This window comes from Ornithorhynchus anatinus, chromosome 10, assembly GCF_004115215.2.
Source record: "Ornithorhynchus anatinus isolate Pmale09 chromosome 10, mOrnAna1.pri.v4, whole genome shotgun sequence".
NCBI lineage: Eukaryota > Metazoa > Chordata > Mammalia > Monotremata > Ornithorhynchidae > Ornithorhynchus > Ornithorhynchus anatinus.
The window spans coordinates 19,215,462-19,242,645 of NC_041737.1; the positions used below are offsets into that span (position 1 = coordinate 19,215,462).

Sequence of the window (27,184 nt, forward strand, 5' to 3'; positions counted from 1 at the left end):
AGGTCTGGTAAAAGAAAAAAATCTGGAACGGCCTCAGTGTGGCCTAATGGAAAGAGAACAGTTCCACTACTTACCTGCTTTTTAACCTTGGGTAATTCACTTTAATTATCTGTGCCTTGATTTCTTCATTTGTAAAATGGGATTGAAATACCTGTTCTCCCTCCCTTTCGGACTGTGAGCTCCATTCATTCATTCAATAGTATTCATTGAGTGCTTACTATGTGCAAAGCACTGTACTAAGCGCTTGGAATGTACAAATTGGCAACAGATAGAGACAATCCCTGCCCATTGACGGGCTTACAGTCTACTCATGTGGGAATGTCTCTGCCCTGATTATCCTGCAGCTACCTGAGGGCTTAGAAGACTGCTTGGTGCCTATTAAGAACTTAATATTTACTATAATGATTATTATTTCTGGTGTGTAAATTTGTTCACCATAGCGGTCATGGCCAAAGGAAGGCTGTAGTGCCTGTCTTTGTCCCAGTGGCTCTTTGATTGCCAGCAGCCACAGGCCTACCCCCTCATTTTTACTCAAGCTCCTGAAATTTAGAGCATGGGGATTCTTGTGCATCTTTTTTATGGTTTTTGTTAAGCACTTACAATGTACCAGGCACTGTAATAAGTGCTGGAGTAGATACAAGGTAATTGGGTTGGACAGAGTCCCTGTCCCAAGTGGGGCTCACAGTCTCAATCCTAATTTGCAGATGAGGTAACTGAGACACTGAGAAGTGAAGTGACTTCCCCAGGTCACAGAGTAGACAAATGTCAGAATCAGGATTAGAACCCAGGACCTTCCGACTTCCAGGCCCATGCTCTATCCACAAAGCTGTGCTGCTCCCGTCACTCTGTTCCCTCTACTGGCAGCACTGTGTGTCCTGACAACCTGGGCATCGAGGTAGCCATCTTTGACACTGTCGCCCTTCTTACCCACCACACACCCTTGTCTATCCAACAACATTTCACTGCCTCCACAGCCAGCGGTAATGACAATCCAGTTAGAAAGTGTTTTTACTTTCACCTTCATTCATTTATTCAATCATATTTATAGAGCACTTACTGTGCACAAAGCACTGTACTAAGCGCTTGGGAGAGTACAGTACAACCACAGACACAGTTCCTGCCTATTACAAGCTCACAGTCTAGAGGGGTGACAGAAATTGTCACCTCTGATGACTTTATATAAAATAAAGGTTTGTATATTTAAAATGGCCATGGAAAATGAAATGACACATGAGTCTTTGACTTTGAAAGCCACTCCAGTGATTTAATGAATAAATCGACCAAACTCATTTTAGTACGAGTAAAAACTGGCCTAGAGGATAGAGGATGGGCCTGGGAGTCAGAAGGACCTGTGATCTAATCCCTGCTCCATTTGTCTGCTGTGTGACCTTGGTCAAGTCACTTCACTTCTCTGTGCCTCAGTTACCTGATTTGTAAAATGGGATTAAGATCATAAGCCTCATGTGGGACAGGGACTGTGTCCAACCTAATCATCTTTTATCTAACCCAGTGCTTAGAACAGTGCCTGGCTCAATGTAAACTTTAACAAATATCATAAAAAAATGACATCCTCAATGATTTTACATCCTCTAAACGAAAATGTAAACAGTCCAGTGTCTTCTGACGGGATCGTTTTCTCTCTACATATATAATGAGTTATTAGATCACTGAGGGATAACCAACTGTTGTTTGGAGCCCAGATGAGATGTGGTAGACACAGTTTCTCACTCAACAGAGTTGGCCTCATAAAGGCCTCTGATTTCTGCTCTAATGGAGCAACTTCCAAACGCCATGGAACAGAGTTCCGGCAGCAGGATAGCTCCCTGAACATGGGACATTCTAGAGTCTTGAGCTTGGCTTGGCAAACACACCTCAAACAGTGAATCCCTCTGAGCAAATAGTACATTTCAAAATCGGTCCCAGTAAGAAAATACAGCTCGTGTAGCTTTGATTGAATGAAACTTTTCTCAAAAATGGATCTATGCATCTTTCCCCTTAAATTCACTCCTCCTAACTTTCCCATCTTAGTTAATCACATCATCATCCTCAGTGTCCTAGAAGACCACAACTGCTATTAACCTAGACTCTTCACTGCCATGAATGTACTGCCAATTCTGCCAGCTCTCCTTACATAATACCTCCCATCTCCATCTCTTTCTTCTTATTCAAACAGCTACTACCCTGTCTAAATTGTAAACATATCATCACTAGATAATTGCATCAGTAGATTTTGCTGGTCTCCCAGCCGCTAGCCTTACTCCATTCTAGGCCACTACATGCTGATATGGCACATCAGTTTACATCAATCAATTAATCAAAGGTATTTATTGGGCCCTTATTGTGGGCAGAGCTCTGTACTAAGGGCTTGAGAGAGTACAGTATAGCAGAGTTGGTAGACGTGTTCCCTGTAAGTGTTGCCTAGTAGATACAGCAAAGACCTGGGAGTCAGAAGGACCTGGGTTCTAATTCTGGCTCTGCCACTTGTCTCCTGTGTGACCTTGGGGAAGTCACTTAACTTCCTTATGCCTCAGTTACTTCATCTGTAAAATGGGGATTAAGACTATGAGGCCCATGTAGGATAGGACCTGTGTCCAACCTGATTAGTTTGTATCTATCCCAACACTTAGAACAGTGCTTGGCATATAATTAACACTTAACAAATATCATTATTTATTATTATCAGGGAAGCAGTGTTGCTTGGTGGAGAGAACATGGGCCTGGGAGTCAGAAGTCCTGGGTTCTAATTCCAGCTCCACCACTTGTCTGTTTTGTGACCCTGGGCAAATCACTTAACTTCTTGGAGCCTCAGTTCCTTTATCTGCAAAAGGGGAGTTCAATACCTGTTCTCCTGCCTACTTAGACTGTGAAACCCATGTGGGACCTAATTATCTTGTATATACCCCAGCACTTAGTGCTTGACACATAGTAAGAATTTAATGAATGCCACTATAATTATTATCTTCATCTATTATAACTCAATCTTCTGCTGTTTGAAAGAAAATCCCAGAATCAAAGCTCCCTAGTTAAATTCATTAATCTAATTTCATTTTTCCACATGTTCTTTGAGGTGTTTAGCCAAAATGAACCCATTTGCAGTATATCTACTGACAGATACATGAGAAAACAATTATTTTTGACATCACAATGATTTATTACATTATCCTATTCATTAAATTGTGCTTTACATCAATGAAAATCCTCAATTCAACAAACTATCTTTTTAAAAGGTGATAATGCCACAATACAATCTCCTAATAGCAGAGTTTATACATATTATTGCACATAAACTAAAGAAAACATTTCCCAAGGAAAAATAATTTACTGTCCATTTATTAATTACCCTTTCACCTAAAACATGGCAACAAATGGGAAAAAAAGATGAATTTTCCTTTCAACATTTAATTGAAGAATTCATGAAAAAAAATATAGTCCAAATCCTGCAAGTGCACTGGAATCACAAAAAGAGTGAAATGATCAAGCAGAAACAAAGTAATGAACAAAATAAGGGATAACAATCCAAACACAGAAAAGCAATGTTCCTCAAGAATAAATCATTGTGGTCATCAGAGTATCCAGAATCTTCACTGCTGATACCTGCAACTCAGGGACCATAGAACAGGAATGCTAAGTGTGTTGACACATGGGATACCAAAAGGCAGTAGATTTTTGTCTATAATAATAATAATGGCATTTATTAAGTACTTACTATGTGCCAGGCACTCTTCTAAGTGCTGAGGTGGATGCAACTTTTAAGACATCCTAGTCAACTGCTTATGTTCTAGAACTCCAATGTTGAATATTTTTATTGAATCATTTAAAATTTTCCACCTACATCTTAGTGGATTATCTCTCGGTGCTGGGTGGAAAGGGTAATTTGCAGATCCTATCTACGCAGGACATCAGTGTTGAAACAGTCAAATGGGAAGTTCTGCTCATCAATTCCAACTTCCACTCCTTGGAAGCAAATTGTCTCTGTTGAAAATGCAGCTGTTTTGCCTGACTAATCCTTGCCTTTTCCCAGCTGTCCCCAGAGAGCCCACTTTTCTCTCCTCTGATCCAGAATAAGGAGGGATGCAATTTCTCGGCCAGGCTTTTGAAGATATCTATTCTTATTCCATCACCAACCAAGGATAACTATTGTTGCCCAAATTAATGCCCTCATCAGACCACTCCTCTCCTAATCTTCAAAAACCTATTGAAATCAAATCTTCTACAGGAAGCCTTCCCAGATTAGGCTGTCATCTCTCCATCCTATCTCCCTCCCAACTGTGTCACCTTAACCACCACTACTAGGCAATCATGTATTCATCCAACCCCTACCTGTATAGCTCTTAGGCACAGATCTTTAAATTCAATTGATTTCCTTACATGTAATTTATTATAGTGTCTGCTAGACCATCAGCTCCTTGAGGGAAGAGATTGTGTCTACTAATTCTACTGTATTGTACTCCCCCAAGCACTTGAATAGTGTTCTGAACAAAGTGCTCAATAAACATTCCTGATGAATTGACTGATTGATATGAAAGGGTTGGAAAAAAAAAAGAGCTGAGTGTCTACTCCTGCCAGTCAATGGCACCTTTTCCCAATTGTTAAGGCCATGGATTCCAATGAAGAATTCTGTGACAGCTTGCCCCACCTCCAGCTCCTTTTAACTATCCTCAGTGGAATCCTAAATGCTTCATTTGTGTCAGCCATTTCTGCAGCAGTAATCTACCTTCCATGAATGAGTAATTACATTCAAATACCAAATCTGCACCCATATATATCTTGTGCAGTCTTTTGTGGTGCATCCCCATTGTGTGTTTGATCTCGTTCTTCAAATACTGAATTAGGAAAGGAAAGTGACTAAATCAAGCTGGTCTATTCCAAGTTAATGTCACATAATAAAATACCCTTTTCTAACAGAGTTGGAAAATGTTCATTACCAGGTTTTCCCTATGTTTTCCTTGATCCCCAGTTCCTTTTGGTTTTCAAGAAAATAATTTGATTATGATCTCATTATCCACTACTGAAGAGCCTTTAGAAGCATGTAAACTCCTTGAGAGCAGGGACTGTGTCTACTATTATCTATACTGTACTTTCCCAAGCACTTAGTACAGTGTTTGGCACAAAGTAAGAACTCAGTGAAAATTACTGATTGAATGATTGATCAAGTCATATGAGATATCTCCAACAGCACCTCTCCCAAGGATACACTTCTTTCGAAGGTAGAACCAACCATTTCCCGCATTTCCATTACACTGCACACTCTTCAAAACATGGACTATATCTTATACTACACTTCTGTATTCTTCTAAGCACTTAAGTACAATGCTCTCTATCCAGCAGTCACTCAATAAATATCATTGAATAACTGATTTGACTCCAGTGTCTTCAAAACGACAAATCAGAAGGCAGTGGAATAATGATGAGAAAGGCTCTATCATGATGACATTTCCAAGATTAACTCAAAGTTAAACTCATCTTGCTTGTGTAATAAATCACATTCAAATTCAGGCCAACAGAGGTCAAAGACAAGGGAATGAACCATACTGCAACAGCTAGACCTATGGGTGAATGTCATTTTCTTCCTACTTGAAAGTTTCTCTGAATGCTTGCAGAGTAACATGGTTTTCTCTCTTTTGTTCATCACAAACATACTGTACAAAGTTATTATGAATCAGATCAATTTAAACAGGATTTGGTTTTAGACTCCTGCCCATTGACCCCAGTTACCTCCATCATCTACAGGCCTATCCGAGATGATAAGATTCCACTCTGTCTAGTAACATGGTTTGAAATGCATTAAGAAAAACATCCCCCAGGGGGTTAAAAATCAAGAAAACCTAAGATAAAGAGGGGCCGAGTCCACCTCAAGTTTCTGGCAACCAAATAACTCATGACAACTCTCCTTAGAACCAGCCCAGCATAAATCCACAGTCCACCGCACAGTCCGATTGTCCTATTTCCCCAGGGGAGGAGAGGGAGGTGATGTCACCATCGGACCACCTGACTGTTGTAGTCCTCTGTGACGGCTCCTCCAGAGACCCCATCCACCTTCCGCCATCGGTGGGTCCGGTGCTCTCGCCACAACCTTCTCTCTTCCCGCCTCATCTGCCTGTCCCTATGATGGTCCTGCTGTCTAGTGTAGTGGTAACGCTGCAGGAAAAGGTCCTTGGCAAACTCGTACAGCTGCACGTCCAGGAAGTTCAGCTCCTCGATGCGCCGGCGGGCGCCCTCGCTGATGTCCACGTTGGAGGCTCGGGTGATATTGAACTGGGTAAAGGGAGAGATGAACTTGAGGTTGAAGGTCCTCTCGAACAGATACTGTGTCTTCCTCTGGAATTCAGTGAGCCCGAAGAAGGCCATGTTCTTCAAGTTGTTCTTAGCACTCTGCAGCAGGATGGAATTCCTCTCGCTCTCATTCATGAACGTCAAGTTGTAGCACCCCACCAGGCTGAGATCCGCCAGCATGCGGACTTGGCGGTTGTTGGCCAAGTTGTACCCACAATCCATGAAGTCCCTCAAGAGGACCCCAGACCAGTCGTCCCCCGGATAGCAGGATGGCAGCTCATCTGGAGTCGGGCTTCTTCCATCACACATGTGCAGGGACGTCTTCCAGGTGGCGCCTCTCTGGACGTGCTTCCATTCACTCAAGTACCGTGACACTGGATCTCTCAACATTGTGATGTAATAGAAGTTTCTGAAATAAATCGGGGAAAAATTAATATTTTAAAGCAGTTATTCTGACCATTTTTCCCTCTGTATTTCTTTTTTTAATAAACTGAATGCTCCACTGTTCAGACAAAGAAAAATGTCCCACGAGCTGTAACTGATGGCTGGCAGCTACAATTAAGTGTGAGTTCCATAAAGATAAATGTATGTTTCCATAGAGTTTGTTCTCCCCATCTCCTTCCTGTGAAAAATGACAGCCTGGATTTGGGGTGGAAAATTATTTTGTCGCCTACTTATTGCCTAGACAGTCTCAGAAGATAGTGCTGGATTTGCATTTCAGGACACCCCAAAAGACAAATGAACTAGGTCATTCTTCTTATTCCCAATATTCCCAATCCTAGCAGGCCCTAGAACTAAAGCAGACCTACAGCATGTGGGTCCATGGTGAGATCTACTCTATGGGTTTAGGATCACCCTATCAATTGAGGGACACCTTTGGGTAGGTAATGATGACATTTCTCTAGAATCCATTGAACTATCCTACTCTCCTAAGTCCTCCTGAATCCAATTCCAAACTTGGACATTTGTTTCAAATTCTGCTGCAATAACTTCCTATGGAATCTGGCAACGCAAGAAAGGAAGTTTTTCAAATTCCTCTAAAAAACCCAAATACAGCATTCATTAATTCCATGTATACATATACGTGTGCTTATATATATATATATGATATTCATTCATTCAATCATATTTATTGAGTGCTGTGTGCAGTACACTGTACTAAGCGCTTGGAAAGTCCAATTTGGTAAGAGATATGTATGTATATAAATACAATTGAATGAATGAATGAATCTGGAAAACAAAAGGGATGCTACTGTCCACCTGGATAACCTGACCATTCAGGTGTCTCAGTTACCTGGGTTGCTGCATCCCCAGTTGGTGAAAATTATCTATGAATTAAAACGCCCTTGTGTGCTACCTCTTTGTTGGGGCTCAGTATGTTCACTGAACTGAAGCTGCCAGGGAATTTTGTTGTGGGAACATGCCCTGGGCCTGCCTGCTAGTTGCCTGGAAACGATCTGGGTCAACAGATGCTGTTTAGGGATGATTTTTGCCCCTTCTTCTGAATAGAGCTTCCCTTCTCTGAGGACTGTACTGAAGTTCTCCAGGGTTAGGGGAACAGGGCAAATTAAACTGCCCCATGCAAGCTTAGCATCATGCAACTTTCAATCAGTCAGTGGTATTTATTGGGCACTTACTGTGTGAAGAATACTGTACTAAGTGCTTGGAGGACTATAATATGACAGTGTTGGTAAACATGATCCCAGTCCACAAGGAGTTTATAGTCTAAGGAGGAGACAGAAATTAAATTACAGATGGGCAAATTGGTAGAATATAAGAATAGAAGTCCACTGAGGACAGAGAATGTGTCTGTCAACTCTGATGTATTGTACTTTCCCATGAGCTTACTACAGTGCTCTCACATCAGTACTGAATAAATACCAATGATTGACTGATTGACTCATACATCTATAATTGCTGTGGGCTGGGCGTACCTAATCCAGACATAAAAATTTGCTAACCCACTTTTTTTTGTATTTTTTTTTACCTGGAAGGGTGAATTTTTTTACTGTCCCTGACTACATTCTGACTTTCTCTGGATTAAATGTATATTTAAAAGGCAAATTCTACTTCTTGTGCCTCAGTTCTTCATGTACAAAATGTGATTTTTGCAATGTGTAAGCTAACTAGCAGAGAGACTTCTCCGTAAAGCACTCTTTAGAACAAAAATGTTCTAAAGATAGAAGGCAGTTAAATTAGTTGAGCTCTGGCAGTATCAAATATTTACTGTGCATAGAAGGATGTGAGACAATGTGCCAGGTGTTTTTTACATCACCAGATAAGATATAATTCTTGGCACAATACCTATAAAACTAAAATAAGATAGTCAAATCACAAGAAGAGAATATCCTAGAAAGACACCAGTTTAAGTGTTTCCCTCCACTCCTCCTTGTCTCTTTCTCCTCTTTCCCTTCATCATTCACTCACTCTCCACCTTCCCACCCATAATTATTCACCCACTTTGGGATGGGAAAAAGCTTCAGAAGCAAACCATCTTAATTCTCCCTGAAAGTTTTGACAAAGGAAGAGTTGTTTTGGATTCCCTTATGGATCACAGAGTAACCAAGTACTCTCTGCCCTTAATAGGCTTCTTGGGAATAAATGGAAAATTAAGAATTGAGAGAAGAATTGACAAAGAATAAGTGGCTGGTCATTAGGCCAAGGTGAGAGGATAGAAGCTAGATGGAGACAAAGACTCCACTAATACAGTTAAACTTATAGAAAAGGACAACACATCCTTTCTAAGAAACAGAAAGAATTGTTACCTGGGAACCCATATGATTCATTCCACCATCCCCTGTCAGTAGAATTTGAGGACTGGCCCAAAGCAGCTCTAAGCTATCTGTCAGCAAATGACACTTGATATGTGCCTATAGCTGAGTTTATTTCCTCAGTTTCCTGGTTCCATGGAAAGCATCCTTCTCTGCCAAAAGGCCAAAAGACCAAGAGATCCTGGACAACAGCAGGCAGATTCATGTACAGAGACTCCAGGGGTGAGAGTCTGGGGGCAAGATCACCTGTCTGCTCTCGGACTCACATTTCATCACCCATAGCTTACATAAACGCTCCTCAGAGCAGAGAGTGATGTTGGTCACTTTCTTCTTTGCCCACACTGTTCACTGTGCTGGCTTAGTATGTACTCGTGTAACATAAGAGAAGCAGCGTGGCTCAGTGGAAAGAGCCTGGGCTTCGGAGTCAGAGGTCATGGGTTCGACTCCCGGCTCTGCCACTTGTCAGCTGTGTGACTGTGGGCAAGTCACTTAACTTTTCTGTGCCTCAGTTACCTCATCTGTAAAATGGGGATTAACTGTGAGCCTCACGTGGGACGACCTGATTACCCTGTATCTCCCCCAGCACTTAGAACAGTGCTGTGCACATAGTAAGCACTTAACAAATACCAACATTATTATTATTATTATTAACATAAGACTTGCTGTGACCAACTGAATCTTTTACTAATTTGTAAATGAATTATGGTATTTATTAATGTTTACTACATGACAAGCACTGTTCAAGACAATCAGGTCAGAGAGAGTCCCTGTTCCACATGGTGTTTACAAACTAAGTAGAAGGAAGAACAGCATTTTCACCATTTTACAGTTGAAGGGCATGGAGAAGTTGTGACTTGCCTGAGATCACACAGCAAGCAAATAGCAGAGCCCAGATTAGAATGCAGGTCCTCTAACTTCCAGGCCTGTGTTCTTACCACTTGGCAACGCTGCTTCCATACTGAATAACAATTGTCATCTTTACCAATACGCATGTCTGGTTGCTATGGTAAGGATACAGTTTCGCTAACAAGTGTACATCTCCACCAGGTAGTACTTTCCTATGTACTAGTCAATTTCCAATTTGTGTCAGCAAGTCTTTCTCATTACTGTCTCAGGCATCCTAGGCCCCTTACATATTATCCTATTGTTATCTTGGGACCAACCCAGGTATCTAGAGCATTTCTATATTAACTCTCCTTTCCCCAACCTTTCCCCACTTAAATTTAGAAATTATAGATTATCGCTATATAAAGAGGATTAGTAACCATGCATTCTATCAGGACATCTGAGGTCACTTCACCAGTGAGGTCATATTTTCTAATTTATCTTTTGGAGATGGGATTTGGTCAGGACCAGAACTCTGGGATCAAGACTTTGAGTGACATGTATGTGAATTTTCACTACATTTCAACCCCAACTTGAGTCCAATACTTTTGCATTCAATTCCTTATCCAGCAATCTGAATCTGAAGGTGTTTCACCTTTACCTTCACACACACGGATCTTCCAAATTCCAAATTGGCCACTCTAGTCTGAGGATGGGAGTCTACAGTAGCAACTTTTGCACCAGCAGTGGGATATGGACAAGGGAAGGTTTTTCTGTTAGTAGAGCCATAGCCCAATGCAGGTCGCTATTGCAGGATCAATTCCACAAATTTTGCTCAAATTGTTTATTAGCCCAATTTTTCCTCTCAGTTGGCTCAAATTGTTAAGCTGAATCACTTCCCTCCCCCTTTTAAGGTCTATGTCCTGTGTCCAGTTGTGCACCAATAAAGCAGTTTCACAAGCAAAGTCTATGCTAATAATACTAATGATAGTAATCATGGTATTTATTAAGCATTTAGTAAGTGTACAACACTGTTTTAAACTCTGGGGTAGATACAAATTTATCAGGTTGGATGGAGTTCCTTCCCCACATGGGGCCCACAGTTTAAGTAGGAGAAAAACATGTATTCTGTCCCCAATTTAGAGAGAAGGAATCTGAGGCCCAGAGAAGAATGTGACTTGCCCAAGGTCACGAAGCAGACAAGTGGTGTAATGAGTAAGCTGATATTCATAACAAAGTTAAGGACTGCTCATGGGATGATGATGATAATGATTATGGTATTTGTTAAGGATTTACTATATGGCAAGGACTATCCTAAGCACTGGGCAAGAGACAGGTTAATCAGATTGGTCACAGTGCCTGTCCCACAGGGGGCGCACAGTCTAAGTAGGCAGAAGAATAGGTATTGAATCCTCTTCAAAATATTCCTACATCAATGACTTCCATCGCAACAGAAACCTTCAATGCTAAACACCAAACTGTAACTCCATCCTCCTTTAGAAATGAAACTAAGGGCCATGAACAGAAAGACCATAAGTATAATGTTATTATCACTACCATCTCTTGCATCCCCAAACATTAGCTTTATATGAACCATAACTAACTATGATTCATAACATATAAATACTGAAAAATTAAATAGTGGGGAAGGCTAGATCATGGATAGACTGTTATCCTTCAGGGTCACTCATTTCTAATCAATGTGTGCTCTTTTCCACAAACCCATTCTGTCATTATTCTTGTGTGACTTGGGGCAATGACTTAGGGCAAGCATAACGTGTCTTTAAATGCATAAATAATTTGCATTTTATCATTGCATATGCATATTTAGTCACTACAGTATAATGGAAAAGGATGAAGTAAAGGTAGAAGAAAAGTGATTTTATTTTGGGTTTGGTTTTTTATTGTATTATACCCACTGAATTTTCTTCTCTGAGCAACTGATTATGAGGGAATAATCATTTCCTAATCTCACTTGTTTGAACTATGAAATTCTCCATGATTTCAATACAATAGGTGATACTAGAAGCCTAGAACAACTAATGCAATCTAACATTCATCTATCTGCTCCCTTCCTTCTGCCCTGCTCCTCTACTTCTATTCATATTCACTTCCCCATGTTCCTGTCTTTACCTACCTGAATTTGTTCTAATTAATAAGGCCATCTGTGCTCATTTAGAATAAAAAATGCATTGACAGTGCATTATTCTAAATGACAAGCAGTGTGGCCTAGTGAAAAGCAGTGTAACCTAAAGAATAGAGTACAGGTCTGGGAGTCAGAAGGACCTGGGTTCTAATCCCAGCTAGGCCAATTGTTTGCTGTGGGACCCTGGGCAAGTCACTCAACTTCCCTGTGATGCATTATAATAATAATGCTGGTATTTGTTAAGTGCTTCCTATGTGCCAAGCACTGTTCTAAGCGCTGGGGTAGATACCAGGTAATCAGGCTGTCCCACGTGTGATTCACAGTCTTAATCCCCATTTTACAGATGAGGTAACTGAGACACAGAGAAGTTAAGTGACTTGCCCAAAGTCACACAACTGACAAGTGGCGGAGCTGGGATTAGAACCCAGGAGCTCTGACTCCCAAGGCCATGCTTTTTTCCACTAAGCCATGCTGCTTCTCTAAAATGGGGAGTGAAACTTAGAGCCCCATGTGGGACATGGACTGTTTCCTATCTGACTAGCTTGTACCTAACCCACTGCTTAGTACAGAGCCCGGCACAGAATAAGCACCTAACAAAAGACATTAAAAATACACACAGACATTTGAATCTCTTGGGGAAAAAATCAATTTGTTCTGCCGAAACTTTGAAATGCTTTTTTTATTTGATCATTCACTGTGTCCAGTAGCTTAAATTGCAAATAGTCTCCAGGCTACTGGGTCAGATATGTCATAAAGTATGAATGTCTATCATCACTAAGACAACATTAGGGGGCATTTCTTTCTCAGTATACTTGATGAGTCTAAATCTGAGATAATAATCATTGACAAATTCAAGGTAGTTTTCAAAACAAATCTAGCCAGAGCTGCATGGAGTTTGGGCTTAAATCAATACATGTATTAAAAGCATGTAAAAATACTTGAAAGGCAGAATCAGGCATTCCTAATATGCTTACTCCAAAAATTACTACAAATGGGTTATGACTTGGGCTTATATTTTCTCCCAAACAAGAGGTAATGATCAAATTCAAGGCAAGGCATGACTATTCTTTTTTCTTGAAAGGGGCACTTTCTACAATCCTTATTTCTGGTACATGAATGAAGTTTAAAATGTCAAATTCAGAAAGGAAAATCATTTTTTACCTACTTTCATGATTTTTCCCTAATTTAGATAGTCCAATCAGAGCCACAAGAGGGCTCTCTAATATTTCCAAATATTATGAACCAGGTCAAGGATTGAAAACATTTTAAGGAATGAATTTCCACAAATTGTTTTATCTATTGATATGCAGTATAGGGGCAGTCATCAGACTTGCTAAGTTAACATGAGAAATGATTGGAGCCTAAGTCAGAAAAAAAACAAACATAATGCTTTCTCTTTCATGGAATGATAATTGTGGTATTTGTTAAGTCCTTACTATGTGCCAAGCACTGTACTAAGTGCTGGGGTAGATACAAGATAATCAGGCCATACACATGCCCTCTCCCATATGGGGCTCACAGTCTAAGTAGGAGGGAGAACATAAATCTTTAAGCCCCATGTAGGACAGGGGTTCAACCTGATTTGCTTGTTTTCATTCAATCATATTTATTGAGTGCTTACTGTGTGCAGAGCACTGTACTAAGCACTTGGATTGTACAATTTGGCAACAGAGACAATCCCTGCCCCAAAACGGGCTCACAGTCAGTGCTTAGTACGTTACCTGGCACATAGTATGCACTTTATAAATACCACAATTATTACTACTGCATTCCCATTTTACAAATGAGGGAACTGAGGCCCATAGAATTTAAGTGATGTGGCCAAGGTCACGGAACGGGTAGCGGGCTGTAAGCCTGTAAGCCTGTAAGCCCCATATTCTGCCAAAAAAGAAATTGGCCTCTGAAGTACAAGGAGGATATAAAACACAGCTTCACATTTTCAGATAAGTGAAGCCTGGATCCTGAAAACTCAGACATCACTGAGGATGGAAGCTTGGTGACTGAATTAACAATGCAGGACAGAAAGTATTAATGCTATTAGCTCTGCAGGTGTGCAGCTCATGCTGAAAGCTTGAAGATGCTCAGGCTGTTTTCAATCTGTAGCGTATGGCACATAAGAACAGCGAATTAAAATACAGCCTCTAGCTCCAAGACAGGAGACAGGACTAGAATCTAGTGCAGAACAAATGCAGAAAGAGAAGTTTCAGGACATAAGGGTCAGGGTTGGAAATAATGCATTTTCCAAAGCAATAAAGAAAAAGAGATCACCATCCTTCACCCACCACCGGGGAAATAAAGAGGAGGCAGCAAGCCCAGTCATCCTGAATGAAGTGAGGGAGAAAGAGGATGAAAAATGGGGGAGCATATGCTTTATTTAAAAACTTGTAAATGGATTATCTGCTCTTATTAGTTGATGTCTGTGTTTCCCCTCTGTGTTAATTTATTTTAATATCTGTCTCCCCATCTATATTGCAAGCTCCTTATGTTCTGGGAACATGCCCACCAACTCTATTGTATTATAGACTTCCAAGTGCTGAGAACACCAGTAAGTGTTCAATAAATACTGTTAATTGACACTGATTTACTGTGCTGAGTGAGGCCTTCATAAAGGCTGCTGGACAATCCTGGTCACTTGACTTCTAAACCTACAGGAGATGGTGGACAAGGCTCCGGGCTTGCAGGGAATCAAGCAATCAATCAGCAATACTTATTGAGCCCTTCTTTTGTGCAGAACACTGTACAAAGCACTTGGGAGAGAACAGTACATTTGGTAGACATGATCCCTACTCTCAAGGAGCTTACAGTCTAGGAGAGGAGACAGACACTAAAATGAATTTGAGGTAAGGGAAGCAACCGAGTATTAGGATATTGATACAAGTAAGGGCAGTGGGGATGAGGGCAGACCAGCTTCCAAAGTAATTTGGAACTAAGGTTTGAAACTAAGAACTGGCTGAAAAACCAATTATGAGCCTCTTAGGTACTACAGACATTCCAAATGTGCTCATGTTTGTCAGAAAATAGTGGTGAAATGGGTGCTGCTCTGGACCCACGTGCAGGTTATGTGACTAAAGTCCGTGAGATAGAACTGCAAAACTCCAGACTGAATATACAGACATGGTCACCGGTGCGTGACCCACTTGAGTCGCATTTGGTTCCGATCCCAGGAGCAGCGACGGGTGCTGATCAGAAAGTGCCTTGGAATCACCGCTTTCTTAAGGAAAGGGGAGAATTTATTTATTAAAGTTATCATCCAGAAGATGAATATTGTACTGAATCCAGCAGTGGAAGCATAACTATTAGCCAAGGAAAGAATATTAGGTAGATATCAGCACTGAAGTAAGAACATGGTTGTGACTTTTGAAATACATGACAATACCACCCCCTAATTACCAGTGATAAATGGGTGAGAACTCAAAAGGATGCCCATAATGATTTAGCAGGTGTATTTCTCCTGAATGAGTCACTTCAATTAAAAGCATTCATTAAGTACCTACAGAATGTCTTAAACTAAACACCATAGTACAACAAGGAGTAGTCATATTCCCTTGCCCTCATACAGCTTAAAATTGTGCAGGAGGAGAAAACTCTAAAATAAGTTACAGATAGGAGGGAATTACAGAGAATAAAAATACAGACAAAAGTATTGTGGGGTTGAATGAATCCCCAAATGTTTACATAGTAACCAAGTGCTAAAATGGCATTTATGGGAACTATAAAGTGAGAAGATGAGATATTAATTGGGAAGGGTCTCCTGAGGAAATGTGATTTCAGAAGAGCTCTGATGCTGGGGAGACCAGTGGTATATTCAAAGTGAAGAAGGGAATTTCAGACAGGGAGGAGGATGTGAGCAAGAGGTGGACAGTAAGAAAGACCAGAATGAGGCCCAGTGAGAAGACTGGCTTGGGAGGAATGAAGCATGCAAACTGGGGTGCTGTAGAAGAAGGGAATGGAGAAGTAGGAGGAAAAAAGCTGATAGAATGCCTTAAAGCTGATGATCAGGAATTTCTGCTTGATGTGGAGAAGAATGAATAACCACTTGAGGAGTGGGAGATGTGTGGAGAAAACCACTTAGGAAAAATGATCTGGGAAGTAAATCTACTTTGGGCTACTGCGTGACACTAAGGAGCTGTCTTGGAATGCCTGAAGAGAGGGTTACATAACCAGGAAGATATTTGGAATAGCCTGGGTAATGATATCAGGAACATCCAATAGACTGTAATCTCCTTGAGGCCAAGGATAGTGTCTATCAACTCTATTACACTGTACTCTCCCAAGAGCTTAGTACACTGCTTTTCACACAGTGAGTGCTCATTCAATGCCACTGATTGATTTACATTCTTAAAAGAAGGAGAAGAAAAGTACATTTTCCTCATCAAGAAAGGTTTTCTGGACCAGGGAGAGTCCTCCCTCCCTCCTTTTAGAGATTTGTTCAACTGGCAAGACCCTCTTTAGTGGTAACTCAGCAATAAGAGCAGGCAATTGTGATTTTCTATTACAATATCTCCCCTTAATGAGAAGTTTCTGCTGACATACGTTTATTAATCTAAGCTAAAAGATATCTGCCCAGATGGCTTATACCTAGGAAACATTTGCAGTCATCAATCTTTCCCCTAATGAGCACATTTTCCCCCTATCCCTGACAAGCCATAAATCTGGTGGGATGGCTAAGAGTGGCTGATACCGGTTATGTCGGGAGCCCTGCTAATCGTCACAGAATGAGAGAAGAAAATTAAACAAAACTTTAACCTCCTAGAATCACTGGAGAATGGTGAGCAAGCACTGTTCCAGACAAATCCTAGTCGACACTGACCTTTGGTTGAAAGGATTTCTTTCACATTACTCTTTTCATTGCCCCCTTGTAGACAGTAATAAGGTGCTTCCTGTGCATTCTCCAACTCAGAGAGGCACTATCAAGGCCTACAGCTGCAGCCAGCAGGGTGTTAATCACCACTTTTCAACAGTTAGGGCTGACATGGGCAATTGGAGAGTGTGGTGATTTCCTGTTGCCAATTTTGTACCTCACCAGTCTCACCTCCATTAACAGCACTCCCAGGCATGAGTACCTCACCAGAAAAAGGAGATTCATGCTAATAAAGTCCTTATTCTGGGGTGAAATTAGCCGAGGTATTAAATGGATGAATGTGAGTTTTGACAGGGCTAATCACTGGAAAGCAGCAGATGAACAGTAACTGTCTGTGAGACTCTGAAACTGCTCTGGGAAAGGGGTCAGGTGAATAGATGGATTGATGTGGGATGTCAATGGTATCTCGGTCTTTACTCGCATGCCATTCAGTTGGAAAGGGATTCACTGTCATTACCCTCTTTCTACCTTCCTGCTTTGGGGATAGGAGTTATCATGTACTCTCTTTCTTCTACACTGTTAATAATAATAATCTGTTACCTGTTAAGCACTTACTATGAGCCAAACACTTTTCTAAGCATTGGGGTAGATACAAAACAGTCAGTTCAAATGCAATCTCTGTCCCAATTAGGGCTCAATGTCTATGTTGAAGAGGGAATGGGTATTGAAACCCCATTTTGCCAATGAGGAAACTGAGGCACTGACAAGTTAAGTGACCTGTCCAAGGTCACACAACAGGAGCCAGATTTTGAACCCAGATTCTCTGACTTCCAGGCCCAAGTTCTTTGCCCCAGGCCACATCGCTTTCATTGAAACAATAGATATTTGACATTATTAAATCCTCTGTTGAAGGCACCTATCACAGACCTGTCACTCAGACATCATCGTATCCTCTGGATCTTTAGAGTAAAATCAACATCTCAGCAAGCTTAACAATGGGGACAACAGAATAGACTGGGAGGAGGTCTACCAAAGCTGTTATATTGAATTCTCCCAAATATTCAGAACAATGCTCTGCACACAGTAGTGTGCAGGAGAAACAACTGATTGAGTGATTAAAATGTAAAAATCTGAAGCCATATCATCCATTCTTAGGAGGCAAGGGGTCCTGGAATTGATTTCCTCTAGGACAGACAGAAACTTGGAGGATTTTCAAGAAATCCGTTGTGAAGGGATAAGAGGATTGTATTTCAAGAATGAACAATCAATCCATGGTATTTATCATGCAATTACTGAGCACTGTACTAACTGGCCTTCCCTATAAAATATTGGTAAGTAATGATGACACATTTGCCTTAAAGTAAATGAACATTTTTACAACTGTTGAAGAGCCAATGGTCCAAGGCAGAGTTGAGCCACCAAGGAAGGGGTGATTGATCTGGAGTCCCTCCTGTCATTGTTTCCACTGATTTTTATGTTGCATCTGAAATCATTTTCATTCCTCAAAGTAAAATGGGAAACACCAAGGGATTTTCCCTTCAAATGGCAACTACAGACTGATTTTCTCAAGGGTCTGTTCAGTACCAGAAAGGATAGATTTGAGCAGCATGAGGCCCATGCCTATAGTATAGTCCCAATCCAAGACCAAGAAGTGATTCAGAGCTGATCCCCACCCATCCTGGATGGGGGAAGTGATGCTCACAGTCCTGTGGACAAAACATCACTAAATTGCCCTTCCTCTGCATTTCAAATTCATTCATTCATTCATTCAATAGTAAATATTGAGCGCTTACTATGTGCAGAGCATTGTACTAAGCGCTTGGAAAGTACAAATTGGCAACGGATAGAGACAGTCCCTGCCCACTGACGGGCTTACAGTCTAATCAGGGGAGACAGACAAAAACAATAGCAATAAATAGATAGCAATAAATAGCAATAAATAGATGAAATCTCAGTAGATGAAACAAAGCAGGCCTGAGGCCTACCCTGGTTGAAATCTGAGGCCAAGACTTTACCCCAGTTGACCAGCCCCAGCCCTTCTCTGACTCATTCTCTGATCTGACCCACTTTTAGAGACTGAGATGGGAAGGAAGGGCACAGTTGCATGGATAAGGATGACCATTTTAGGTCTAGTGTCACACTGCCCCAAACCCTTAGAGGATGTGGTGAGAGGGATGTAGCACGCATAAATAAGTCAAGGCCCCTGTAGAGGTTGCATGGGCCATTTCTACTTACTTTCTTGTACTCTCCCAAACAGTCCAGTGATCCGCACACAGAAAGTACTCTGTAAATAACATAGATTAATTGATGTTAATCAACCTACTATCTAGGTTTTGCCTAGAGAGGCTAGTGATAGCCCTTAAGGATACCAGCCACTCAGAGAAAAGTGATGCCACGTGCATTACACTGACCAGTAGCATAATGCATAGGATGTGGTTTATTGGAAAGAACTCAGCCCTGGGTTCTAAAATTGGCTCTTCCACTTGCCTGCTGTGTGACCTTGGTCAAGTCATTGGACTTCCTCTGTGACTCAGTTTAGTCAGTTGTAAAATGGGGATCCCATAGCTGTTCTCCTTCCTGCTTAGACTGAGCCCCATGTGAGACAGGGACTGTGTCCAAGTGATTATCTTGCTTGGCACATAGTAAATACTTAAATGTCACAGTTCTTAGCAGTACTATTATTATCAATAACAGAGTACGGCCAAGCCTAAAGTGTTTCACCAGGGTGAGCCTGATAATAATAACAATGATGGCATTTGTCAAGCAAAGCACTGTTCTAAGTGCTAGGGGGGATGCAAAGTGATCAGGTTGCTCCGTGTGGGGCTCACAGTCTTAATCCCCATTTTACAGATGTGGTAACTGAAGCACAGACAAGTGAAATTACTTGCCCAAAGTCACACAGCTAACAACTGGTTGAGCAAGGATGTGAACCCATGGCTCTGACTCCCAAGCCCGTGCTCTTTCCACTGAGCCACGCTGATCCCTCCTCTTTCTCTGACTAGGTTGCATTCCCCTCCAGGTCTCTGTAACCACTGGTCCTCTTTTGAGGCACAGAACTCAATGGCTGGAACCTAGGCTGAGGAAGGGTTAGAATAAATGTTTTGGGCATAAAGGCATTCAGTGCCATATCTGTCCCAGACAGGAAATTGACCAGCTGCAAACCAGGCTGTCTGGTTTAAAATCTCAGCATTGGCCACTTAGGAATGGCCCTGGGAATTTTAAAAAAGAGCAAATTAGAGTTTGAAAAGGCAGCAACCTACTAATCAATTAATCAATCATATTTATTGAGTGCTTACTGTGTGTAGAGCACTGAACTAAACACATGGGAGAGTACAATATAATAGAGTTGGTAGAGCTTACAGTCTAGTGGGAGAGACAGACATTAATATAAATAAATAAATTATAGATATGTATATAAGTGTTGTGGGGCTAACCACATCCAGCTCTTCACACAGTCCTGCAGGAGTTGGGGGTAATATGGTGTGAGCCTTCTACAAACCAGGCTGGGTTGCTTGGAGTTCAGAAATCTCACCGTTTCCTATTTCTCCTCCTGCCATAGGCCTGCACAGGCCTGCTCCCCGGAGCAGCTGCTGGCAGAAGGAAGAGAGACTTCTATTTCAGCCTTGGCCACACCTAACCGAACAATTCACAAATCTGAAGAGGGGCCCCTCTTCCTGGCCAACATCTACTGGACTGCCCACCTACCCCACAACAACCTTGTCTTATTTCTCAAGGAAAAGACAAAGAGATGGATTCTTTAGAAGTTGCTGTCCTAAAGCTACAGGATTATGGCTGAATCCAATGGGCTAATGGCTCATCATTCTCCATCTCCTTTGTCTGATGTGCCTACAAAGTGCTAATTGGTGGGGGAGGAAAGAAAATGGCAGAGGAGGGTACAGCTTTTGCCAGGAGGGAATTTCATGTTTCATAATTGAAAATGTCCCAGAATTCCAGGAGAAAACAAGAGCAGTTTTTTTGTTTTAAAATGAGCATAGTGAAAAGTTGGCAGTCCAACTGAGTCCAGGAAGGGAATAGTGGGGAAGGGAATTCCAAGCTCACTCCTGGGGGTCTGCCAAGGCTGCAGCAGCAACACTGGTCTGGTGTGCTTCTAGCGAAGCACTACGCTTCCCAGCAAGAGGAAGGACTGAATCGGCTTGTTTCATCTTCCCCATCCCTTCTCTGCTTGTACAGGTGAAAGTGACATTTAATTCATTCATTCAATCATATCTACTGAGTGCTTACTGTGTGCAGAGCACTGTACTAAGAGCTTGGAAAGTACAATTCAGCAACAAATCGAGACAATCCTATAAGTCTAGAAGAATAATTATGGTCTCTGTTAAGCATTTACTATGTGCCAAGCATTGTTCTAAACGCTGGGGCAGATGCAAGGTAATCAGGTTGTCTCATGTGGGGCCCACATTCTTAATCCTTATTTTACTGATGACGGAACTGAGGCACAGAGAAGTTAGATAGCAAAGTCACACAGCAGACAAGGGGCGTAGCGGGAATTAGAACCTACATCCTCTGACTCTCAAGCCCGTGCTCTTTCCACTAAGTCTAAAGGAGAGTTTTGAGATGACCAGCTATCAAATTTCATGGCCACTACTGTTTAAGGGATTTGCCAAATAGCAGGATCGCTGTCCATAAAGGCATAGTTCCTTCATGGACCTGAAGGAGGAGTGTTGGGGGAGTTCATGCCTGGTGGTTTTGATTTTGTTAACAAGTGATTGGCAAGGTTAATAGGGCAAGAGAACAGGGAAAGCAGTAGCGGTTTAAGGGGAAAGGAATTTCTGCTTCTGTCTTTCCAGCTCTGTTTAAAATTAATTGATAAGCCAAGTTCATAATTTTGATAAGAATAAAACCCTTTTTCTGTTATGATAATTACAGATACTCCTGCCTAGTAATGCGTATTCAATCATTTAAGGAGCTCACAACATTCAGAACATTAATACTCTGGCCCCCTACCCTTTAAAAAAAGCCCACAGCAGAAAAACTAAAGGGCAACTAAAGAAATCAGAAAAGTTATTTCCTGAACTAGACATGGAAAATATTACTTTTTCTAGAGCTGAGTCTGTGTCTCAAGTGTCTTTCCAATCAGCTAGACTCAGAGCTTCTGCAATCTGGAAGAAAATAGAGCATAGAAAACAGGCTTAAAACTTTGGAAATGCTATAATTTCCTGATTGATTTGATTTCAAGGCACCTGTCTTTTTTTGTTTAGCTAAAACACCCAAATGGGAAGGAAACAGATGAGCTGCTTCTGTCTGTTCTTGTCCTCAAATTTCTAATAGTTGCAACACTGATGCTATATTGAACTAAAACCTGCTTCCAAACCACTCTACAAATACATCATTATTCACAGTTGGTCTACTACCATAGTCCAACAGACATAATTCGACACTGCAAATAGTTTTTCCTAATGTTTAGTGAGATATTAAAATATCTTCTTGAAACTAAGTCTAATCTAGCATGGTTATTCCTACAGAGGCCCACACACTAGTTCGTCTATTAGACTGTACGCTCCTTATGGGCAGAAATCATTTCTCCGAACTCAATTGTACTCTCCCAGGTGCTTAGTACAATAAGCACTCAATAAATACCATTGATTAATTGAAAAACTGCTGGTCTTTCCTTGTTTTTCTGAGTCACTGTCAGAGTGATTCAGGAGTCTGGTGCTATGCTTCCTTAAGATGTCTCTCTCCTGGCAAAAATTGTTTACGCTTATAAATACTCCACTCATACTCTTTTTTTTCAGGCTGTACTGCTGCTGTTTATTTTTAAGACACTCAATTCTCTCCACTCCACCCTGATCTTCACATGACCTTCTCCCTGAGCAGAGTGCATTTCACCTATCATTCCCTTAAAATTATTCTGACTAGAAAAAAAACAAGACAGCAAAATGAAATCCTGTCTGCTTTAAGCCTCTGAAATCAGGAATTTAGTTTGGCTGGGAAATAGCAGCTATTTTTAACAAGTTCCACTTTTTGCCCTATTGCATAACATATGCTACTGCATCTGGAGGACTTTTAGATCGTGAATTCTGACCAGCTTTACAGAGGCTTTTGTTGTCAGAGTTTACTCCAGGGATAAAATCAACAATGACATAACTTCGACAGGTTATATCTCCTGCCTCCCTCAGGAATGTCTTTAGTTGGTTCCAGTGATTGACTGAAGTAGCATCTTCCTTAGTTGGATGTTTTTCTATTCCCTTACCTTTGCTAACTCTGTAGATTCAACCAAAGGTAAGATTAGACATCCTCTATCTTTAGACAGGATCAAATTGTCAGACAGGATCCAATTAACTCAATAAGCTACACTTTTTCCTGTAACTAAATTATTTCCTTCATGATCTTAAATATAGGTGACTAGGGAATCAACTGGTGAATGTATTCACCTATGATTTACAGCATGGCTTAGTAGATAGAGCATGGGCCTGAGATCAGACCTAGGTTCTAGTCCCAGCTCTGCCATGTGCCTGCTGTGTGACCTTGGGCAAGTCACTTAACTTCTCTGGGCCTCAGTTACCTCATTTGTATAACAGAGATTAAGAATGTAAGTCCCATGGGGTCAGGGATTGTTTCCAATCTGATTAACTTGTATCTACCCCAGTGCTTGGCACAGAACTTGGCACATAGTAAGCACTTAAATACCATTCTTCTTCTTCTTATTATTATTATTATTATTCACAAACTGGCCATTGGGAAGATTAGAGGTGACTCTAATCTCTCACTGTGTTCTATAAATCAATCAAACAATTGTATTTATTGAGCCCTTACTGTGTACAGAGAATTCTACTAAGTGCTTGGGAAAGTACATGATAACAGAATTGGTGGATATGGAGTTTGGGTAGGGGAAGATTAGAATTGCCAGATTGCCAACAGAAAAGTACTTCCTCAAGGTCAAAGACAGCTTCTATTTCAGTCAAGATAAGAACTCAAGATATTCTGTATTGAGGACTTGTCTAGGTCTGTATATCCACTATCTCTGGAAGGTTGCATTGACAGATTGGATTGGGTTGACCAAATTCAGCAGAAGAGGAAAACAAATATCATTCCAATTATCATCTCTAACCAACTCCACTGTACTGTGCCCTAGAGAAGCCATTGCAGACATCAGTTGGCATAGAAGCAAGGACAAAAATACCCATAGGTTGACCACTCAACCACTTTTAAGGTGTTGTTCCCTATCTGGAACTGTGTTGGGGTGGGGGAAGAGGACTGGCTATGGGTGCTGGAAATTCTTGAGAGCCATAAATGTCCTCAACATCTGCCTCTCATTCATTCTCTTCTTTTAAATTTTTCCCTTATTAAATTGCTTCATGGTTCTCACAGATCCTTAAACTCACCAGCAATCAGAACCCAGTCTTATTTCATTACTTGAATTCATTTTGTACTCCATTGTAGATGAATCATTCAAGTCAGTCATCGAAATGAAAGAAAACAAGAGCCACCCACAATTATAATTATTATTAATAGTTGTGGTATTTGTAAAGCACTTATTATGTACCAAGGATTGTACTAGGTTCTGGGATAGATAGAAGATCATCAGGTTGGACACAGGCTCTGTCTCATATGGGACTTGCAGTCTATGTAGGAAGAACAGGTATTGAATTCTCATTTTGCAGATGAGGAAATTGAGACCCAAAGAAGTTAATTGACTTGCCCAAGGTCACTCAGCAGGCAACCATATGATAGCAAAGCAGCTAAGGAAGTTACATGGGCTTGTCAGTTCTTCTGCTAGATCATAGTTCCTTGACAGCAGGTATCATGTCTACCAACCCTATTGTAAGGTACTCTCCCATACAGTATGAATCAATCAATTGTATTTATTGAGCACTTACTGTGTGCAGTGCACTGTATTACAGATTGTACTAAGCACTTGGGACAGTACACTATAACAGAGTTGGTAAACATGTTCTCTGCTCACAAAGAGCTTCCATCCAGAGGGAAAGACAGACATCAATAAACAAATTATGGATATCTACATAAGTGCTGAGAGGCTTAGTCATGGAAAGCCTCCTGGAGGAGATATGCTATTTATAAGGCTTTTAGGGTGGGGAGAGTGATTGTCTATTAAATTTGAAAAGGAAGGGTGTTTCAGACCAGAAGCAGGAGGTGGTCAAGGGATCGAAGGCAAGATACACGAGATCTAGGGACAGTGAGCAGGTTGACATTAGGCGAGCCAAGTGTGTCAGCTGGGTTCTGGTAAGCAGTCATGGAGGTAAAATAGGAGGTGGTAAGGTGATAGAGTGCTTTGAAGCCGATGGTAAGAAAATTCTGTTTGAAGTGGAGGTGAATGGGTAACCACTGGAGGTTCTTAAGCAGTGGAGAAAACATTGACTAAATGCTTTTGTAGAAAAATAATTTGGTTAGCAGAGTGAAGTATGCACTGGCATGGGGAGAGACAGGAGGCAGTGGAGACAGCTGTAAAGCTGATGCAGGAAAGAAGGTGGGATAGGATAAGTACTTCGATTAACAAGGTAGCAGTTTGGATGAGGAGGAAAGGGAAAATCTGCACACAGTAAATGCTCAATAAGTACTACTGATTGATTGATAGTGGATGAGAAGTTCTGTAGCTGACTGACCTTTAGAAAATCTCAATTGGTTTTCAGCACCGTCATTTTGAGGCCACGTCCAGGGGACTTAATTATTCTGTTCAAGGGAATCCATTCAGTCTAAATAGTTACTTCATCACTTGAAAGAGTCACAGGACCACCCTGAGCACCTGCCAGGGAGTAACTTTTCCACGTAGTTAACTTTTCACCTTCCAGGTAGTAACTTTCTACCTGCAAGCAATCAGTGCTCATATCTGGCACAGTGATGCAGGAAAAGTCCCCTGACACTGGCAGCTTAGAAATGCTCATTAAATGCAAATCTTTTAAAAAATTTGAATGTTCTGGTATCCACTGATTCCTGCTCACAAGGAGCTAACACACTAAGAGGGGGACAGACATAAAAAGATATTACAGATAGATATGTAAATAAATGCTGTGGGGATGGGGAGAAAATCAAAGTGCTTAATGGTTACAGATCCAAATACATAGGTGATGGAAAAAGGAAGGAAAATAGGATAAGTGATGGCTTAGTCAGGGAAGGGCTTTCGGAGGAGATGTGATCTGAATAGGGCTTTGAAGCTAGGGAAACTGGAGGCCTGTCAGATATGAATGGGCCAGTGGGATCATTACCTACGTGAAGTGATTGGAGGTGCTCAGCTTGCTCCCGAGATGGAGATGGACCCTATAGTAAACAAACGAACTGAAACCATCTCAGAATTTAGAGTTGAATCCCATTGCTTAGGAATTGTCTAAAACCTCTGCTTTTCCAATAATTGTTCTGCAGACAAAGGGAACTTCATTGTTGGACTGTCAATCCGTCAGGTTTCACGAACACTGAATTCACTTAATCTACTTTAACTAGGATGAGCACAAGCTTGATTTAGAAGGCAACATGATGATCCGAAGGGAACTATAAATGCATTTTAACCACTTGAGCAATGAGTTATTTCTCTTGTTCTCAGGGAAAAATGCTTCTGCTTCTCTGGTTTAGCATGCATCCTGTTTGAGTTGTGGCTCTTGTTAGTGCTGCATTAATGCCTTCTTTCTGGCATTTTTCAAGGGCAGCATTTTAAAATATTTATTGTCAGACACCACTTCTTCCTCACTACGATCAGTTTTTTAATGGCTAAGCATTTGGTAGGTACACTTGGGGAACAGGAAATTCTCAGGGGTGAAAGCTTCCTGAGATTCAGGGCATCCTTTTCTCTTTATCATTCCAGTCTTAGCTTAGATTGATTCTTAAATTGTATAATATTATAGATATAGATAAATAGATCTACAGAGAGACCTATTGTTTTATAAAATGAAGCGGACAGTGAGAACCAATCTATGCATGAGGGTTGCCTGAAATGACAGATTATATGGTGGGTGGACAAGACATTCTTTAATGTGTGGACCGAAAGTCATTCTTTGTTGCACTGATATACTTTCCGCTTTTAGGGCCTGCTGCTGTTTCTGAAACTGTCTCTCAGGGACCTGATTGTAAAGCCTCCATTCAAGGAGAGTAACCTCCACACTCCTTGATTTATGATTGCCAGGTTGGTCTGCCTGCTATCGGAGTAACCCTAACAGTCCACCTCTTTGTCGCACTGTTTGAAACAATGCTTCACCATCTCTTTAAATTATTATTTTTTCTCTCTGTGGGCTTGCATGTACATCCCTTCAGTTCCCCTAAGAGTAGCTGTTTAGGTAGTCTGTTCATAGCATTCTTCTCTCATATCCTTCCAATGCAGGTGTGTTGCTCTGCATATTGCTGCAACATTGGAGAGTTGACTGAATTCCAGGGTCTCGTAACAGGTATGTCCAGCCAATTGCT

At 41.2% G+C, this 27,184-nt stretch overlaps 1 protein-coding gene across 1 annotated transcript in view; it reads right to left on the bottom strand.

Annotated features, from left to right (window-relative positions):
* Positions 1-3,127: 3,127 nt before the first annotated feature.
* Positions 3,128-27,184, bottom strand: part of HS6ST3 (heparan sulfate 6-O-sulfotransferase 3) — a 274,023-nt gene continuing 249,966 nt past the window's right edge. Inside the window, exon 2 of the mRNA XM_007667975.3 lies at positions 3,128-6,682. Coding sequence (XP_007666165.2) covers positions 5,974-6,682 — 709 coding nt within the window. The 3' untranslated portion in view covers positions 3,128-5,973. The remainder of the gene's footprint in view (positions 6,683-27,184) is intronic.